Source organism: Microcaecilia unicolor, chromosome 5 (assembly GCF_901765095.1).
Source record: "Microcaecilia unicolor chromosome 5, aMicUni1.1, whole genome shotgun sequence".
Lineage (NCBI taxonomy): Eukaryota > Metazoa > Chordata > Amphibia > Gymnophiona > Siphonopidae > Microcaecilia > Microcaecilia unicolor.
The window spans coordinates 358,289,732-358,310,687 of record NC_044035.1 but is presented as its reverse complement, the minus strand read 5'-3'; the positions used below and the strand labels follow the sequence as shown (position 1 = coordinate 358,310,687).

At 44.9% G+C, this 20,956-nt stretch overlaps 1 protein-coding gene across 1 annotated transcript in view; it reads left to right on the top strand.

Moving 5' to 3' along the window:
- VPS9D1 (VPS9 domain containing 1) overlaps window positions 1-20,956 on the top strand; it is a 64,661-nt gene that overhangs the window by 31,061 nt on the left and 12,644 nt on the right. Inside the window, exons 10-12 of the mRNA XM_030204614.1 lie at window positions 6,040-6,521; window positions 19,438-19,564; window positions 19,931-20,136. Of these exons, the coding sequence (XP_030060474.1) occupies window positions 6,040-6,521; window positions 19,438-19,564; window positions 19,931-20,136 (815 nt within the window). The remainder of the gene's footprint in view (window positions 1-6,039; window positions 6,522-19,437; window positions 19,565-19,930; window positions 20,137-20,956) is intronic.

Here is a 20,956-nt window from a genome sequence, read left to right as displayed (position 1 = left end):
AGCAGAATGGGACTCATCGGACATGGGGAAGAGCCATGGCTTGCCTGCTCCCATTAGTTCCAGAGGAGAAAGATAAATTGCAGCTTCCCAAGTTGGGTTCCCTGGTTATAGCAGTGACTAAGAAGACTATCTTGCCATAATGCCCAGCTGGAAGCAGGATTGGCCTGCTTGATGGATGATATTTATGCCTCTTTTTGTGAAAAAAAACGTCCAAATGCTGCTTTATGCCACTTTTTAGACATTTTTCTGTTTTAAAAATGAGCCCATGTGTCTTCTTCATTGTCCTGATCTCAGAGGTCTAAATCCCTGCCTTGAGTATCCCATTTTCACGTGGAGACACTAAGAGCAGTCATAGCCTCAGTTCAAGTGAGAGAATTTCTCACTGCCTTCAATCTCAAGGAGGCGTACTTTCATATACCCATATAGCCACCACATCAGAGGTTTCTACGTTCTGCAGTGTTGGGCTGTAACGTTCAGTTCAGGGCTTTGCCCTTTGGTTTCGCCACGGCTCCAAGAATGCTTTCCAAGGTTATGGTGGTGGTGGCCTTCCTTCAGCATCAGGGAATCAGAGTTCACCTGTATCTCAGCGATTGAGTGCCAGAGAGTCAGAGTTCACCCGTATCTCGACAGTTGGCTCATTCATGCTTTGCCTTATTTTGACAGCATGGCAGCAGTGGACAAAGTTGTCCATCTTCTGCAGTTGCCATCACAAATGCTGCAGTATCTGAGCATTCTATTCGACACAGCACGGGAGTGTTTTGCAGGAGGCTGAAACTGGTTCAACAGATTCGTCTTCTCCCTGGTCAAGGCAGGCCCAGGGTCTAGGACTACGTCCAGGGTCTGGAGTCAGTTACAGCGGTGATGGAAGTGGTACCATGGGCAAGGACTTGTATATGGTGATTACAGGAATCTCTTCTCAGCCGCTGGTCTCCGGTGTCGTTGAAATACGACCTTCATCTTCCTTAGATGTTGGTTGCCAGACAGAGTATGCAGTGGTGTTTGTCGCCCAGGAATTTGACTGTCTGAGCACCCTAACACAATGGGAGGTGGTGACAACAGACGCCAGCAAGTCGGGTTGGGGAGCTCATTACAAGTTTCATCTGGCACAGGGCACATGGATGGAACAGGAGTCTCAGTGGCCGATGAATCGCTTAGAGCTCATGGCAGTGCGGAATGCCTTACTTGAGTTTGCTCCCTTTCTGGCAGGGGACCCCTGTCCAAATTTTCTCCAGCAATGAGACAGCAGTGGCTTATATCAACAAACAAAGTGGGACCTGCAGCCGTCCGATGGTGGTGGAGGCGGCCTCCCTCATGATTTGGGTGGAGAGAAATCTCTGCTTCCTCCACGACCCTCCAGACCGGTCAAGACGCGTGGGTTATGTCCTCCTACCAGCAGAGGGAGACTGAGAAACACTGAGCTTTTGAATACTGTATATATAACCTGTGCAGTACATCCACTAGCCAGTATTTTCTCAGTCTCAGCAGAGGTAGATGGACAGCCTGTGTAGTCTTCAATAGTCTGGTGAGGTAGTTTGGATACTAGGTCACGGGGACTTGTTGGTTTCCTGACCATTTTCTGTTTCTTGGCATACCCTGTACGTGTGTTGAAAAAAAAAATCATAATAATAAATACTAGTAAAACAGGCCCGTTTCTGACACAAATGAAATGGGCGCTAGCAAGGTTTTCCTCGGAGTGTGTATGTTTGAGAGAGTGTATGTGAGAGTGACTGTGTGTGTGAGAGAGAGTGAATGTGCGAGTGTGTGAGAGAGAGAGAGAGAGTGAGTCTGGGTGCAAGTGTGTCTGTGCGAGAGAGTGTGTGTGAGACACAGACTCTCTGTGAGACTGAGTGTATGAGACCAAGAGAGTGTGTGAGTGACTGTGTGACACATAGAGAGTGAATGTGATAGTGTGTGAGAGTGAGAGAGAGAAAGACATTGACTATGAGACAGAGAGAGTGTATGAGAGAGAGAGTGTGTGTGTGACAGAGATACCTTCCCCCCCCCCCCCCCCCCTTCCCTCTCTCTGAGCGTTACTGTGCAGGACGCTGAGCTCTGGCTGTGCTTCAAGGAACTGACCAATCCTATTTAATAGAATGCACCTCCAACATTCTGAAGCCGAGAAACCTCGTGCGATTGGTCACTTCTGCTTGTGACGAACCCGGAAGTAGGTGATGTCAATTCAGGAGATGGATACAGAGAGCAGGAATGCCTCAGCCATGCAGTCAGCTTCAGAATGTTGGAGGTGTGTTTTATTATATAGGAAGTGCTTCGGGGCCCTGGGTCCGGTGGGGCCCAGTGTTTTCCCCCTGGGGTGTCACACCTATTTTGGGTCCCTCCCCCTGTGCTGCTCTCTGTTTTGAGATCCTGGCAGCTTTGTGCCTCGGCTGCTTTCCTAGTACTGTAGCCTTGAGTGCCTCACAATTCTCAGCTGCCAATTTATGTTTCTGTTTCTTTAAGAGCAACAGTGAATTTTCTCCTGCTCGGAACGAACGGAGTTTCAGTTCTTTGTTAGAGTGTGAAAGCAGCGCGAGTGTGTTGAGTGTGTGAGAGACATTTTGGGGCCGTTTCACGCAGCAGTGGTTTTTGCCCTCGTGTTTAGATGGCGGGCAAAGTGCTCCGGTGTCGAATCCCCGGGAGCGCAGTGTCGTCTTTGTGGCGAACCAAAGCAGGCGATGGTGGCTGCGGCTCCCCCCCGAGTTAACTGCGGAGGTCCCAGCAGTTTCAGGAGTTGCTGGGACAGCGGGGATGCCGCTCGGGACATCGGCGGCGGCTCCGGTTTTGGCGGGAACGTCCGCCATTTTGTCAGCGGCGCACGCTGCGGAATCAGCGGTTTTTGGGCCCACTTCCCCCGTTTTGGTTGCAAAAGGCCCGTCTGAGGCTCCTGGAGGGGTTGGTTTTCCCTCTGTTCGTGTGGACCCTCTATCAGGCATGGAGGACGGGACCCCCCCAATTGGAGGAGGGGGAAGTAGGCCAACCCAGTATTCTTCCTTGAAGCTTCTCGATGTGCATAGATCCTCATTAGAATATCTGGAAGTTACAAATGAGTTTCGCAAATTGGACAGAATGTTTGTGCTTTTTGGTAAACAGAGGCTTGGCCTCATGGCTTTCAAGCCCACAATTGCTAGATGGCTGAAGGAGACTATCGCATCAGCTTATTTGCTTGCATGGAAGCAGGCTGTTCAGGCCTTGTGGGCTCATTCTATGAGGCGTACAGCTACATCCTGGGCGGAGACTACCTTACTGTCTCTGGCAGATATTTGCAAGGCAGCGACGTGGTCAATGCTGCAAACCTTTGCCAAGCACTACAGGGTGGACGTTAACGACATGCTCGAAAGCCAGTTTTGGGGCTTCGATCCTCAGGGCGGCGGCAGCATCAGGATCCCATCCATTCTAGAGATTGCTTTTGAACATCCCACAGGTTCTGGAATAGTGTGAAGCTAAGTAATGGAAGGAGAAATTACAAGGTCTTGCCTGATAATTTTCTTTCCATTGTTCCTTCCTACTATTCTGGAGGCCCACACGAGGTGCGAAATAATGGGTCAAATAATGACTGTCACCTTGCATGGTGCTTCCTGCATATCTCTCGTTCTCTACAAGTTGTCCAGAGATGAGAGGTCCACACATATTTGCTCTTCTGGTTAGTCTTAGGTTAGCGAGTTGTTTAAGGTTGTTGCGCTTATTCTAAGTTCCTCCTTACTGTTCGTCTATGTAAATACTGAGGAGCTGAACTGGATGCCAAGAGAGATATATCTCAGCTCAGTTTTCAGTTCTCTATCTCCACCTGCTGGTTGAGGGACAGAACTATCCCACAGGTTCTGGATTAGTGGGAAGGGCTAATGGAAAGAAAATGATCAGGTAAGACCTAATTTCTCCTTTGAGTGCATTTATTATACTGTATAACTTGGGCTACCATTAAAATGTGTTATTTACATAGTAACATATAGTAGATGACGGCAGAAAAAGACCTGCACGGTCCATCTAGTCTGCCCAACAAGACAACTCATATGTGCTACTTTTTGTGTATACCCTACCTTGATTTGTACCTGTGCTCCTCAGGGCACAGACCGTACAAGTCTGCCCAGCACTATCCCCACCTCCCAACCACCAACCCCGCCTCCCAACCACCGGCTCTGGCACAGACCGTATAAGTCTGCCCAGCACTATCCCCGCCTCCCAACCACCAGCCCCGCCTCCCACCACTGGCTCTGGCACAGACTGTATAAGTCTGCCCAGCACTATCCCCGCCTCCCACCACCGGCTCTGGCACAGACCGTATAAGTCTGCCCAGCACTATCCCTGCCTCCCAACCACCAGCCCCGCTTCCCACCACCGGCTCTGGCACAGACCGTATAAGTCTGCCCAGCATTATTTTAATGTTAACCCCAGTTTCTGTTTCTTCCTCACTTGATATACTGCCTTTCTGTAGATATAGTCAAACCGGTTTACATATGCTTTTTTTTTTTTTTTTTGCAGTTATGTTTCTGTCCCTAATGGGCTCACAATTTAAGGTTATTTGCACCTGGGGTAGTGAAGGGTTAAGGGACTTGCCCAGTGTCTCAAGGAGCTGCAGTGGTAATCAAACCCAGTTCCCCAGGCCTGAAAGCTACTGCACTAACCATTAGGTCACTCCTCCAGTAGGTCTCAATGCATAAAATAGGGCTTGTACTAAAGTAGCATGAATTAGTGGTAAAATAACTGGTCAACAGTAGCTCATGTTGAAGATCTCATTACAATTTATAGCCATTTATCAAATGTAAGTGTAACCGCCTCCAGGAAAATGGTTGCACTCCTGGGCAGACTTCTACAGTCTGTGCCCCTATTGAGGCTGGGGCTTCGATGACGGCTTCAGTAGTTGGAGAACAAGGTCAACGCTGGGCAGACTTCTACGTTCTGTGTCCTGAAAATGGCAAGGACAAATCAAGATCCATATGTAGCATCGCTTCATACCTTATGCTATGAGTTTATCTTGTTGGGCAGACTGGATGGACCATGCCTTCATCTACTATGTTACTGTGACGTGACAGCTTCCCATAGACAGATGAATTCTTATTAATTATAGGTATTAGATGGGGGCTCATGATGTGACGGGAAACATAGGAGGCCACTATTTTTCAAAATTATTGGGGGTGCCGAGTCCAATGAAAATAACCTCTCCCTGGATACATACAAAGAATTTTCTCACAGAGCTGGCCCCTTCGATGGGAAAGTAATGTACGAGTTCTGATCTAGCCTGGTACACTAATGAACAAGTAGTGTTGTTTACTGTGCGGTAGTGTTGACAAAGAAACTAGACTCACTCCCCCCCCCCCCCCCCCCCCCCCCCCCCCCCCCGATATTCAGAACTATTTAACTGGCCAGGAATATCTCCTCCCCAGTTAAATAGAGTTTAAGCGTGTAAGTGTGGATATTCAGCGGTTATCCACCAGTTATCTCCCGTTGAATATCCCAGTTAGCAGCTATATCGCGCAACATAGCCGGTTAGGCACAGATATTCAGCTCCTATCTGGAGGAGTGGCCTAGTGGTTAGAGCACCGGTCTTGCAATCCAGAGGTGGCTGGTTCAAATCCCACTGCTGCTCCTTGTGATCTTGGGCAAGTCACTTAACCCTCCATTGTCTCAGGTACAAACTTAGATCGTGAGCCCTCCTGGGACAGAGAAATATCCAGAGTACCTGAATGTAACTCACCTTGAGCTGCTACTGAAAAAGGTGTGAACAAAATCTAAATAAATAAATATGTTGAGAAGTCAGAATAGGCCGCTTAAATAGCAGGCCTATCTTTGACCACTAAAACGTTAACTGGATAGCTCTGAATATCAGCACAGCCAGTTAATTTTTTAGTGGCCAAAATAAACCTGGATATTCAGTGCCAGTTCCTAGATATGGCCTGGCATTGGATATCTGGGTTTAATGCCAACGGCAGACAGCAAATGCAGTACCTGCCACCGACTGAATATCGGGCCCACTGATTTTTAATTATCTGACTTTGACCTTGTTGCACCTGTGTCTAAGTCTACAAATATGATTTGATTTTGCTGCAGTTACCCTGATCACCCCATCTCCCAGCTCTTGAAGACTCTTCAGCGTCAAATCTATAACAAGCTGTACCCAGTTGTTAGCTACCAAATCCTGGACTCTGAGACATCTACTGACTCTTTTCCCCGCTCGTGTAGTAGTGAGGGGATACTGAAGCCCACTCCAGCAGGGCATCGATTGACTACCTCCCAGAGTCTGCAGTGCATGCCGTCTCTCCAGGACAAAAGCACAAGCACCTCACAGAATAAGCGCTACAGCCTGTCTACTGAACCCGTCCTTGAAGACTCAGATAGCCAGGAAGGACTGATAGAAGAAAAGGAGGAACGAGACATTGAGAGCTCCTTTGAGGATCTAGAGCAGTTCATGGTTTCCACAGAGTGCCTGACAGAAAGCCTAGGCGGTGTCTTCCAGAAGAGCTCAGAGACTGCAAGGATAACCCTGCATGAACATTTGAAGGCCGTTGTGAAAGATGTGCACAGCTCTCTAGGTCAGTTTCATGAGGGCTCACTGTGATGTCTTGGGGGAAGGGTCATAAGGGCCCTTGGATAAGATTGTAGGGTTGACTGTGTTCTTTATAATTCCTATCCTTGGACTGGTAAAAGAATTAGAACACCAAATAGGCTGCATCAGGAGTATTAAATTATTAATAGAAGCCAGTCTTCAAAGGATTTTAAGGAGGTCAAACATTAGTCGCCAAGCTGCAGCGTGCTGAGCACTAATTCTGTAATGGCATCTGGACGTCCAGATTCCGTTATTTATTTATTTATTTGTAACACGTATACCCCGCGCTTTCCCACTTATTATCAGGTTCAATGCGGCTTACATAATATAACAAAATAACATAGAATGGATAACAGCTGTATTATCCTATATAATAAAAAGCACCTCCAACGTTCTGAAGCTGACTCCGTGGCACTGTGGCAGTGTAGGGTTCGTAAGTCTGTAATTCACCGTTTCATTGGCTCTCACTGTCCCGCAACGTCACAAGACCAAGGAGCCAATCAACGGTCTGAAACAAACGCCCAACCCGCCTGCCCGGACCGTCATTGCCACACAATTCTCCTCTGTCCCCTGCCCCCCCCCCCCCCCCCCGTAGCCACCTAGCGATTCTACTCTCTCCTCTGCCACCCCCCCTCCAGGCACCCACTGATTCTCCGTTGCTCCTTTGAAAGCCCTGCCTGTCTGTAGCCTTCCCTTCCAGTTCGTTCCCTCAGAATCCTGCCCTCGCGGAAAGAGTTCATGGCGTCAGAAGGCGGGACTCACAGGGAACGAACTCGAAGGGAAGGCTACAGACAGGCAGGGCTTTCAAAGGAGCGACGAAGAATCGGTGGGTGCCTGGACGGGGGGGGGGGGCAGGGGAGAGAGGAGAATTGCAGGGTGGCTACAGGGGGGGCAGGGGACAGAGAAGAATCGCTGGGTGCCTGGAGGGGGGGGCAGGAGAGAGAGGAGAATCGCGGGGTGGCTGGAGGGGGGGCAGGGGAGAGAGGACAATCGCTGGGTGGCTGGAGAGGGGGCAGGGGAGAGGGGTGGCTGGAGAGGGGGGGCAGGGGAGAGAGGAGAATCAGTGGGTGGCTGGAGAGGGGGGCAGGGGACAGAGGAGATAGTCTCACTCTCTCTCTGTCACACACACGCACATTCACTCTCTCTCACACACAGTCACTGTCAAACACATTCTGTCAAACCTACACACTCCGAGGAAAACCTTGCTAGCGCCCGTTTCATTTCTGTCAGAAACGGGGCTTTTTTTACTAGTAGTGTATAAAGAGGTGGACAATTAGATGTAGGTAAGTAAGATGGGTAAGGGAGGAGGGTGGTAGAGGTAGGGAGTGGGAAGAGGGTGTATATTGGGATAGTGTGTTGTTAATTAAGGAAGAATGTATAATGAGGGTTGGAAGAGGGATGAATTCAGAAAGGCTTAAGTAGGGAAGCATGTTTCAGGTTCTATCTTATAGTCTGATCCGGGTAGCGCAGATGGACACCTAATTTAAGTATTTATAAAATATTTATAAAATACTCACATTTAGGTGCGCCCACTCATCTCTTGTCGATCGCAGGTATGAATGCGCACGCCTATATGCGTCACTTAGCGTGTATGTGACAGTATTCTGTTACATGTGTAAATGTGAGACCTGCCCTCTCGCATTTATGCGCTAAGGTCTAGATTTAGTACATCATGCTGAAAAATTGACACAGAAAAAAATTACACGTCGACCGCTGTTCTATATAGGGTTATCCGCCTAAGTTGAGGCGCTTCCATTTTTGCCTGTTTTATTCAGGTGCAAATGCCGGCAACTAATAAAAATTCCTGTAACTAGTAGAAACGCCCCCTTGAAAATACACACTATATGAGTGACATGCACATTGTTATAAAATATGATGTGCGCGGAACTCCAAATTAAGGCCAATTAAAGTGAATAATTATGGCCACTGATTGGCTCGTTAATCAATTAAGTTTTTTCCTAGTAAGCTGGAAGTGTCAGTTGTCCTCACAGCCTGTGAAGCTCAGCCATATGCCTAAGCTGGAAGACTCTGTTTTATTACCAAGTTGAAAGTGTGTTATTCCTCCAAGCCAGACAATTGGCTGTTTTATAAAGCCAAAAGGGTCGGCAGTCTTCCCAAGCTGAATGTGTATGCTGTCAACCATGCTGGCAGCTTTAGCTGTCCTGTCAAGCCTTCCTAAGTTGAAGTAATATGCTGTCCTGATCAGCGGTCTTTTCCTGAGCTCAGTCTCTCGGTTATCTTGCTACCCAAAACAGTCTGTTCACTTTTGCCAAGTTGAAATATTGCCAAGCTGAGACAGTCAACTATCTGATGAAATTGAAGCAATTAGCTATCTTGCCAACCTGATAAAGTCAGCTATCTGGCCTGGCTGAAAGAGTCGGCTGTCTTGCCAACCTGGAACTTTCAAACTGAAGTGCTCAGCTGTTTTACTAAATGAAGATGTTAAAATGTCTTACCCAAGCAGAAGTCCTAAGTTGTCTTGCCGAACGGGGACACTCAGCTGTCATCTCAAGCTGCTGGGCTGAGACTCTCAGGTATTTTACCAAGTTGAGACCCTCGGCTCTCTTGCAAGCTGAGAGAGTCGGCTATTTTATGGCCGTCAGTTTCCAACTCATTTTGGCTTATGAGATTTGCTGCTGTGAGATTTTCAGCTATACTATATCTATCAGCTGCGATTCGTCTAGCACTTCAATTTGGAGTCTTCTGCTCTGTTCCATTCTGAGGCCATTGTTGGTCCTTTGCATATAATTTTAGGTGACTCTTTACAGTAGGTTCTCCTATCATCTATGTTAACACAATAATACTAAGCGGATTCTGCTATTAATTCCTTTTTGGAACATTGCTTCTCCTGCAGGTATATTGTTAAACTCAGTGACTCCCTATTATAATGACCTTTTCTCTTATGCATGGTTTTGGCTCTGTCTTGAAACTATTCACCTAATTTACCAAATGCTGTACACGGCAACATCTGTTTTTCCTTCTTGCATATTATGAGATTTATCCTAATGGAGGCCAACCCATAAAGTCCAAGGGGTTTGCCCTTCTCCTCTGGACCTTCTGAAAGGTGCAGAATGCAGGATCCTTCCAACCTCCTCTTTCATATTTATCAAATTCTCTATCAGTGTTTTATTTTCAGCAGAATTGGTATATTCTCTTTCCTTTCTTCTTTTTCTGGTTCCAGTACCCTGACAATAAAAAGAGAGGTTTGGAAAAGAGGACTTTATCCTAGAGAAACATATAAGTACATAAGTAATGCCATACTGGGAAAAGACCAAAGGTTCATCGAGCCCAGCATCCTATCCCTGACAGCAGCCAATCCAGGCCAAGGGCACCTGGCGAGCTTCCCAAATGTACAAACATTTTATACATGTTATTCCCGAAATTGTGGATTTTACCCAAGTCCATTTAGTAGCGGTCTATGGACTTGTCCTTTAGGAAACTGTCCAACCCCTTTTTAAACTCTGCCAAGCTAACCGCCTTCACCACGTTCTCCGGCAACGAATTCCAGAGTTTAATTATGCATTGGGTGAAGAAATATTTTCTCCTATTTGTTTTAAATTTACTACACTTTAGTTTATTTAAAATACTTATAGCCTGCACTATTCATCGTTTTAGGCGGGTAACAATAAAGCATACACAGTGAGCCAAATAAGACAATACTAAGACAGTGATAATCAAACATTTTCATAAAATATAGACTCCCACTATATCATCTTAAATTCATTCTACAATCAAGTATTTAGCCATCTAATTAAATCTTACCATTCAGAATTAATATATAGATGGTTTATAGACTATTTATCTGCATTTAAGAGCTTCAGAAAATAACAAAAGGCTTTCAACAACTTCCATAACTGGAGAAAATTCCCTATACATTGTGGCTCCTGTGGAATACATTTCCACAGACTTGGATCTGCAGCATAAAATACTCTTGACCAGGAGTCATTCAGTCTGTTTGATTTAGCGGCCTTAACAGTGGGCTTGGGCCCACTTTGATAGTGTCACCTATCTGTCGAGATTTTCATTGGCTAATGTTAACTAAGCGTATTGATTTTAAGATTTTTTTCGTCAATTTCTGCTCTGAATTCCGAGGATTTAACTGAGTTAGTGACTTTTTCGGTCTTTGGGTTTCTTGAGAACTTTGAAGCTGGGTTCTCCTTCTTTGAAAAATTTTCAGTTTAAATCTGTTTTTGAAGCCTCGTTTCCATTTGTTGGAGCTAGATTTTGGAATAAGCTTCCTTTGAACTTGAGATCTGTATCTTCTCCCTCTTCTTTTAGGAAATTGTTAAAGATCTGTTTATTTGAGTGGAGGAGTGGTCTAGTGGTTAGGGTGATGGACTCTGGTCCTGGGAAACTGAGGAACTGAGTTTGATTCCCACTTCAGGCACAGGCAGCTCCTTGTGACTGGGCAAGTCACTTAACACTCCATTGCCCCAGGTACAAATATAAGTACCTGTATATGTAAGCCGCATTGAGTCTGCCATGAGTGGGAAAGCGCGGGGTACAAATGTAACTAAAATAAAATAAATTTGAACAATAATTTTGTAGTTGATTTGTTTTTGTTTTTTAATGCTGTGCCATTTGATATTTGCCATTCCCTCCATTATTATTGGAGTGGTTTTCTTAATACGTAAACTGCTTTGAATCCCAAGGAATATTAGTGGTATAGCAAGCTCCAGTAGTATAGAATAGATTCTCTCTAGGAAGATCATGCTGGATCTCTCCGTCTCCTGAGTTGTTTCTCAGTACTCAAGAGATAGGCTGTGAACTCCTAGTTTTTAGGGGCCTTGGAACATGTGATTTCATGCTTTCCTCCTAGGTCACCCAATTTCCCCCTCTTGCACTGGAGTTTTTGACTCTAGAATTAGTACTTGCTTAGTCTGACAGACTCTCTCATGCTTATCACAATATTTTGCTTGAGCTTCAGCTAACAGTAATATTGAGTTCTACTCTTCTGTTCTATATTGATATTGATTGGTGTTTCATCTTCAGTGGTGTTTTTTTTGTAGGTTTTTCAATGTCTTTGGCGCCTATACCTTTCAAAGTTATAGGTCATTGTATCTCAGTCTCTATAGGCTTTTTCTTTCTCACTGTCTATGGGGTGGCAGATCCTTGGTTTCCCCAATCTAGTATTTGCTTTTTTAATTCTTTGCATTTTAGTTACAGCCTCACTGTACTTCCAGTCCAGCTTATTAGACATCAGATTATGCTTTCCCTCACTATTTATGAATTGCTTTGCTACATCCCACAACTTCTGGACTGATCTGTGGGACAATAGTTTTTCCTTCCTTATGTCTTACCTGATTATTTTCTTTCCTTTAGTCTCAACAGATCAGTCCAGAAACTCACTCTTGAACTTCTTCTTCTTTATCTTTTTATTCCTGTCTTTCAGCTGCAGTATATGTTACCTCCTCCATTCATGATGGAGCTATATTTCATTACAATTCAATAGCTGCAGATTTAGCTGTTGAACTACATATTCTTTGGTTGCAGTACCTCTGATTTCACTTACAGAGTGATATGATAGGCCTCCTCAATTTGATCAACTCTTATACATTCCTTTACAATTCCTGCCTTTATGTTACATATTCTGATATCTGTGTTTGAGCTCCATTTCTTTGTCAAACAAATACTGAGCATTCTATGGCTGCACGATACCCTTAAGGGGGAATCATAAAGAACTATTTTCTTTCTCTGTCTCCACCCTCTGGTTGTCGGACACAACCCACAAGTTCTGGACTGATCTGTGGGGACTAAAGGAAAGAAAATGATCAGTTAAGCTCTCTGATGGCGCGATTTCCATTGTAATGTCATCGTGCCATAAGAAAGCTGCCTTGCTATAGTAATTCTGTCTACTTAGGCCTGCCAAAGAAAATGATAGACAGACTGCAACAGATTCAGAACATAGCAAAGGTGGTTATCCATAATTGGTTTGGGATAGAGTCTCCCCAGTGTCGAAGGCTCTTCATTGGCTTCCCATTGCAACTTGCATTCAAGATCTTTTGCCTAACTTGCAAGGTCTTTAATAGATTGATATAGAATATTTGAGGAATAATATTCCTTAGCGTCCCTCCGGACCGGACCAGGATTGGACTGATGGGTTGTGCTCGCCTACCAGCAGGTGGAGACTGAGAAAAAACTCTGACTCTAGAGAGCCAATAGGAGCCCTGGCCATGTGACCTTAGCCTCAGTATTTTCTCAGTCTCCCAGCAGGTAGGAAGTGAGCCCATTAGTCTCTCTCCTTTTCTCTTTAGATATTACAGATATTTGTGATAATTCTTCTGTGCCTGGAATCTTATTTAGAGGCTTGACAGGGTTTCCTTTCTCTTCTTTCTTTGACAGCCTCGGGGGTGTTAAACTCGGGTGTCTCGAGTCCACCCCCCTTCCTCCCCATCTCCCTGGCTTAGCAGGGAAGGGCCGTCCCTTTCTCTGGAAAGGTGTACCGTCTTTGGGAGAGGCAGCCACTTTTAACAGGTAGCTGCTTTAAAAGAATTAAATCAAATAAAAGGAAATTCAAAGAAGCAGCCTTTCTTTCCCCAGACTTCTAACGAGCAGGCAGCTCCAGTGTTTTATTATGATTGAGGGGTCATAAAAAAAAAAAAAAAAACAAACAGAAGAAAATAATTCAGTATCTGTGACTTTAAACAGCGATTTTTCTCATCAGATTTAATTTCCTCCATTTTCTTGCGTTTTGGCGGCGGCAGTTTAAACAAATGAAGAAAAAAAAAAAAAGAAATGTGCGAACCGCGTAAGGGCGGCCACCTGTTTTTTCCGATATGGCTTAAAAGTTCAAACAGCTGCTGTCAGTCAGCGTCGCGCAGTTCACGCAGCCGGAACGTGTAAATTTTGCTCTCCCTTCAAGGTTTCTTCGGGTCCGGTGCTGCCTCCAGTTTTTTCGGGGCCTTTTTCGCCGGCTGTTGTTTCTTCGCCGTTCCACTGGGCTCCGCTTGTTCGGAGGTGTCGGGCGCGCTGTCGACGATCGCCACAGGGCCAGTGGAGCGAACGGCGGCCATTTTGTTTCTCCCTCCATCTTATCAGTCGGGGATCTCTCTGCTGAAGGTAAGGCTGCAGTTCATAGAGCAGTTCGGCTCCAAGATGTGTACACTTTTGTATGTGCTGAACGACGTATTCTAAAATGCTCTTCACATCAGCAGGCAATATTTGGTTGAAAGGGGGCTCCTTTCATATATGAATATATAACAAGCTTTTCTTCTTTTAAATTTCTATGTATCACGGGGCTGTTAACACTAGTTTTTTCTGGTGCTCAGTCATTTTTCATTGCCTGGTGGAAAATCTACATCTTATCATAATATCATAATTCATTTCAAGCATTTTCCTCAATAGCTGTAGTATTATACAGTGTTTTAAGAACTTTAGAAACTTTCTCTATAGGCATAGAGTAAATTTCTGTCTTTCTCATTCCCTGGTGAATAGGACTACATTGTCTAAGAGTCAATTGATTGGTACTTTGCAATTCTGACCATAATATATTAGTTCCGTTCAAGCATTTTACTCCATGTCTATGATGTTATATAGTGTTTTAAGAACTTAACAGACACTCTCAATGGCTGTAGTGTTATACAGTGTTTTCTTTTTCTGACTTTAAGAAGCCTTCTCTAGAGGCATACAGTATATTGTTCAGATGCCATGGGGATATATCAGCTCTTTCATATTCTCTGAGGGACAGTCCTGTCTACCAAGCTCCCAATCACTCAGCTGCCTTAGCAGGCATGCTTTATTCATGTCTTCCCTTCTTTTCCAACTGCCTTGAAGCCTCTCATTTTTCATTTTAGCTTTCTTCTGGTTTTTACAGGACATATGGTCACTTAGAGAATAAAGTCATCCTTTCACTTAAAGATAGTGGACGGTCCTCAAACCATCTACTCGTGTTTGTCTCTACTCTATCAGTTCAGCATTGGCAGATTATAAACATCCTGGTTTGGTCCAGTATGCCTATACATACCATCTGCTATCTCTTCCTCTTCCTTAGAGACCTGATGTTATATCAAGCTTTCTTGAATTCAGATACAGTCTTGTCTACACTGCCTTCACCAAGTGGCTGTGGCACAACTTCACTTTTTTCGTTACAGGTAATTTCCAAGTTTGTCCTTTTTCATTTTCATTCTATGCGCCTTCACTCCAGAGTGTTCTTTCAATTGGAAGGGGATTCACTCACTTCCTGTGTATTTATACCATAGGTACATAAGTATGGTTATGCTGGGTAAGGCCTAAAGTCCATCAAGTCCAGCATTCATATCTAATGGGCATAGGTACATAAGTTTTGCCATTCTGGGGAAGCTCAAATGTCCACCTTTCTACAGCCAGAACAGCATTAAAGAAAAAAAAAAAAAAAAAAAAAAAACCTCTCACGAGAGTATCGAACAGAAATCTGTGCTCCAAAAGCAAGGCTTTGCAGTAATTCTGCAAACTAACGCATACAATATTTGCCATGGCTGTTCACCACTAGGAACACCGGGGACCCTGGGCCTAGGTTCGGTGTTTTAACCTGAAACAAGCTCAACATTCATATCTATTGGGTGTGAGTCTGGTACTACTACTACTACTTAACATTTCTAGAGCGCTACTAGGGTTACGCAGCGCTGTACAAATTAACAAAGAAGGACGTTCCCTGCTCAAAGGAGCTTACAATCTACATCTCAGTGAGGGAGGACGCATGACCGTGGTACGTGGATTAGTGGTATGTGGATTAGGGAGATCCAAGAAATTACAGGCCGGTGAATCAGACGTTCATACTGGGACAATTTTTTTCTGTCCGGAGCGTACTACCATAGCTGGTGGACTCCTATATTCAGAACTTTCTATATTCAGAACTTACCCAACTATGGAACGCCATAGAGATAGGGTTGGAGTTTGTAGCCCTATTTAACTGGTGTCCTTGGTCACCCTTCCTCTTCTCCTCAGGATCCAGAGAATGGCTAGTTTTTTGCTTATGCATTTACCGGTCATTTTCAGCAGTACTCTCTCTTCCGTTCTTTTATAGATCTAAGAGGATGTTCATTGCGCTCTTAGGGTCATTTCATTCTTACCTAGACGACTGCCTAATTGGAGAAAGTCTTATCAGCAGAGTTCTCAGGTCACGCACCGGGTGTTGCATTTCTTACAGTCTCTAGGTTGGGTGGTGATTGTAGCCAGGCCTCTCATTTGATCTCTCATCAGATATCTCTGATTTTCTCTTTGTTTAGTCAGGTTGGCGCACAGTCTTTTGTCTCCTCTGCAAACATCCCAGTTTATATTTTTCTTGGTGACCTTGGGCCTTCGGCCATTTCCTCGCTCTATTCTGCAGAATGCAATTTTACTTTCTAATGCCCAAGAAGGAATTTTCCTTCATCCTATTGCGAATCTCAGGGTCATCAATCGCACTATTTAAGTGTCATCTAGTTATCTCAAGAACCTTAGTTCTGTCATTGGGATGCTTCGTGCAGTACACTTTTTGGCAGAAGCTTGTTTGTATATATTTTTTTTCTGGGGGACCTCAGCAATTCGTTTTACCTTCGGGTGAATTTTGTTTTCCCTACTGACAAACAAGGCGGAGAGAGCTATGTTGGTCCTTGCCATGGCAATGGGTTATGTCATCTGCCAAGGAGGAGTTAAGAGTATACTCTTGAGTTTGTACTCATTTTTTCTTAGTTGTGTCACCCTGCATTTAGGTGAATGGACTCTCATTTTTTCAGCCTTACTTCCTCACTGCGACACTTCAGGGCTATCTCTTTTTGCCTTCAGGCTCACGAACATTTCTTGCTTCTTCCGTTCAGCAACAGTCTTGACGGAGACAGGGAAAGATGCCAACGTCCAGCAGGGGTTTTTCAGCCTTCTTTATGCGTTTATTCCATCATCTCACTAGGTGTTTACGCAGAACCAAGGCACCCTTCTACATCCGTACCCCCAGTCACTCAAACTTATGGCGTGGTTACTGGGTCTGCAACATCTTTGATATTTTCGCAGGAAGTACTTCAAGTTTTAATTGCTTCCAGACAGAAATCTACATTAAAGTCCTATGAATCAAAGTGGCGACGGTTCACTCTGTGGTACTCCTCTCGCCACTTCATTCCACAAACAGTATCCATTTTGCATGTTTTGGAATATCTTCTGCATCTTGCGAAATCTTGTCTGTCTTACTCATCCATTAGAGTTCATTTGGCAGCTCTATCAGTGATGCATGATACTGTTGACAACCGCACGCTTATGCAGCATCCACTGTCAAAGCGGTTTCTTAAAGGAGTTCTGCACCTGTACCTCCCGCTTCGTCCACCAGCTAGGTGAACTAGGTGAACAGACTCTTAAAGTTCTGTTTTCTAGTAGCCATAACTTTTTCTATAAAGTTTTCCTCTTCAAGCAGTGTTTCCCAGTAGCCATTGCAGCAAGTAGATCTATGTGTGGAATACTTCTACGGTTGGTAACTTCTTTTCGGTCTGCTGTAGTTTAAAGTTTTCACCTTTCCCAATCGGTTTTTTCTTATTGGTTTTGTCCTTCTAGCCAGTAGGCGTAAAAGTTTTTCATTGTTTCTAACCCGCTATATCGCGAAGGATCAAGGAAATGAGAATGTCTATTTCTCTTCTCGCTGAGAGGGCAGTTCCACAGCGTATTACAACATATTCCACAACTTCAGAAGCGGGCTCTATTCTTACTACGGCGATTTTTGGTGCTCTCGGTGCACATTGGTAAGTTGGCAACTTAGTCCTAGTTTCATTTTATTTTGCTCATTGGGACACACTACATGTTAGTTGTCGCCAGGTGCCCTATGCAGCATGAACATTTCTCTGCAGTTTTCATAGGGTCCCTCCCTTCAGATTACTGCTTTGGTACTTCCCATCAGTCCAATCCTGGTCCGGTCCGGAGGGACGCTAAGGAAGGAGAAATTAGATCTTACCTGCTAATTTGCTTTCCTTTAGTCCCTCCGGACCGGACCAGGCCCCTCCCATGTTCTCTCTACTCTTTAGCTTCTTTTATTAAGTAGGAAGTGTATTCAGTAGGAAGTGTATTCATTCCTTTACGATTCGTGGAACAATACTATATATATACAGAACTTTACGTGGTCTATACCACTTCTCTGGTGGTTGCTGGTGAGCTCAATTGCTGGAATCTATCTATAAAACCTTAAATACGCCATACCACTTCTCTGGTGAGAGTTGTGGCTGAGCTCAGTTGCTGGAATATCTATAAAACCTTAAATATGATTTACCACTTTTCTGGTGAGAGTTGCTGGTAAGCTCAGTTGATGGAATATATATAAAATCTTAAGTGAGCCATACCACTTCTCTGGTGAGAGTTGCGGGTGAGCTATATTATGCGTGAGCCATACCACTTCTCTGGGGAGAGTAGCTGGTGAGCTATATTACATGTGAGCCATATCGCTTCTCTGGTGAGAGTTGCTGGTGAGCTATAGTACAAGTGAGCCATACCACTTCTCTAGTGAGAGTTGCTGGTGAGCTGTAATACATATCGGGCCATACCACTTCTCTGGTGAGAGTTGCTGGTGAGCTCTGATACTTGGCATTGCCGAGTGCTTTGTGGCTGCTAGGATTCCATACGGCACAGAAGGTCTTTCTTTTTTTCCTGCTTTGTTATTCAAATACTGAGGCTAAGGTCACATGGCCAGGGCTCCTATTGGCTCTCTAGAGTCAGAGTTTTTTCTCAGTCTCCACCTGCTGGTAGGCGAGCACAACCCATCAGTCCAATCCTGGTCCGGTCCGGAGGGACTAAAGGAAAGCAAATTAGCAGGTAAGATCTAATTTCTCCTTATAAAGTGTTCCCAAATAGGAGGTTAATGTCAAGTCAGGTGCATAATTTAGTGAATCTGGGAATTAAACATAGATGGCTTCAGGGATGGCTCCAGGTCTTTGGAATAGGCTGGTAGTAGGAATGAAAGTAGCATGAGATTAGCTACAGATTTGATGGTTGTTGAAGATTACGTTATTTATGGTTATTGGGGAAGGGAAGAATTTATTTATTTATTGCATTTGTATCCCACATTTTCCCACCTATTTACAGGGACCTGTTATTGCATAGCCATTCCTGGTTATCAGATACAATTGATATTGCAAAAAGATTAAGGATGAGAAAAGAAATCTGAGCAGATAGTTATAGAAAGATGATTTTCAGAGATGGGGTGTATTGGCGATGTGGTGTAGTTAAGCTATGGGTTCTCTTTGTAGGCTTTGTTGAAGAGGTACGTTTTCAGAGATTTACGAAAGTTCGTTATTTCATTGATTGTTTTCAGGTCAGTTGGTAGGGCATTCCATAGCTGCGTGCTTATGTAAGAGAAGGTAGTCGCATGTGTTAGCTTGTATTTTAGTCCTTTACAGCTGGAGAAGTGTAGGTTAAGAAATTTGCAGGATGATTTTTTTGCATTTCTGGGAGGTAGGTCCACGAGGTCTAGCATGTAGGTCGGGGTGTCTCCGTGGATGATTTTGTGTACAATCGTGCAAATCTTGAACTCGATATGTTCCTTAAGTGGGAGCCAGTGTAGTTTCTCTCTGAGGGGTTTTGCACTTTCATATTTTGTTTTTCCAAATATGAGTCTGACGGCGGTGTTCTGGGCTGTTTGGAGTTTCTTGATAGTGTGTTCTTTGCAGCCGGCGTACAGTGCGTTACAGTAGTCCAGGTGACTTAGTACCATTGACTGTACCAGGTTGCGGAAGTGGATCTCGGGAAAAAAAAATTATTAGATAGGGGCTGGTGAGATGGGTAAGACATTGGAAACAGGTTTGGGGGTTGAGGTGTGATGGTTAGTCAGTCGGATAATTGTTTTAATATATATGTTTTAATCTGTAGTTTTTATACAGTTTGTAAGGTTGAAAAGGCAAAATTATAAATGTTTGAAATTAAATACCTGACTATACATATGGAAGCAGCAAACAATCATATGCCCTTTCCCTCTGCAGACAAACTCCTCTCACTTACTTTGCTGGCTTTTGAAATTTCGGACATCTTTTCCAAGGATCAGTGCCTGGAGTGCATCGAAGAGATGTTTTTCCCTCTCATCTGGCCACCATTACTGGCTCTGTACAGGTATGAGTACTGTGTGGCACTGGATCTTGGTACGAAGCCACAGGCGAGGCACCGGTCTCACGGCATATGTGCGCCTTAAGACTAAGAATCAGGAGTTGAACTACTCAGCCAGCCTGTATCAAGGCAGAGACCAGTCTGCTGTGTCCTAGTATGATGATAGGATGGTTCACTCTGGCTTCTCATCATTTATTTTAGTATCTGCTCTGCTGGTCTACAGGACTGTAAGTTCATCCTGTGAAGCGCTCTGAGACCTGCCCCTCTGGAGGGACTGTGAATTGAGTGTTTCAGTACTAATCCTCAGCTCTCAGGCTGGCCTTTGTCCTGCAGATCTTCTTAATGTTCTCTGTTTTGTTGTCTCTTCCACAGGAGAATTTACAGGTGCAGGGAGGTGTCCCTATTGAAGAGCATGGACCTCTACAAGAATGCCTCCCCATCCACCTTTGGTGTTGCACCAAATCTGTTCCCCCAGGCTACTCTGTCTCTGGCTAACTGCTACCCATACAAGGCTGCAGTGGAAGAACTGAGACTCCTCACTCTGGAGCAGTGTCCCCAGAAGAAGCTGGAGTGTATTGGTAATGCACACTCTTTACCTTTAGTCATCTGACCTTTGTACAGAAGGTCTAATGTGTTCTGTATTTTATTCATTCCTCTTTACAGGGGATAATTCTCTATAGATTGTCTAAAGTCAGGTGCTGGGATGATGTGCGTTAAGCATAAATTCTATAACAGCAGGGCCGCCGAGAGGGAGGGGAAGGGGGCAAAATTCCCTGGGCCCAGCCTCCAAGGGGGAGCCTGACGCGGCGGTCTGTCTCTCTCCTGCTCCTGTCAAGATCCAGGTGATTGCGTTAACGTGATAACCTGGTTCCGGCACACAGGAGCAGGAGAGAGACAGATCCCAGCGCTGCCCCCCCCCCCCCCCCTTGGAGGCCAGGGAGGAGCAGACGCACTGACCAGGAAGGTAGGGGGTGGGGGACGATGGTGGCCTGAGTGAGCGAGGGGTGGCAGCAGCAACTGCATCCCGAGTGGGGAGGAACAACAGCTGTGTCCCAAGGGGGCTGGCTGCGGCGGCCCTGCCCCAGTCCCGTCTTTATCTCTTGGCGGTCCTGCTTCTACTACTACTACTTATCATTTCTAGAGTGCTACTAGACGTATGCAGCGCTGTACACTTGAACATGGAGAGACAGTCCCTGCTCAACAGAGCTTACAATCTAATTAGGACAGACAAACAGGACAAATAAGAGATAAGGGAATATTAAGGTGAGGATGATAAAATGAGGGTACTGAACAAGTGAGTAAGGGTTAGGAGTTAAAAGCAGCATCAAAAAGGTGGGCTTTTAGCTTAGATTTGAAGACGGACAGAGATGGAGCTTGACGTACCGGCTCAGGAAGTCT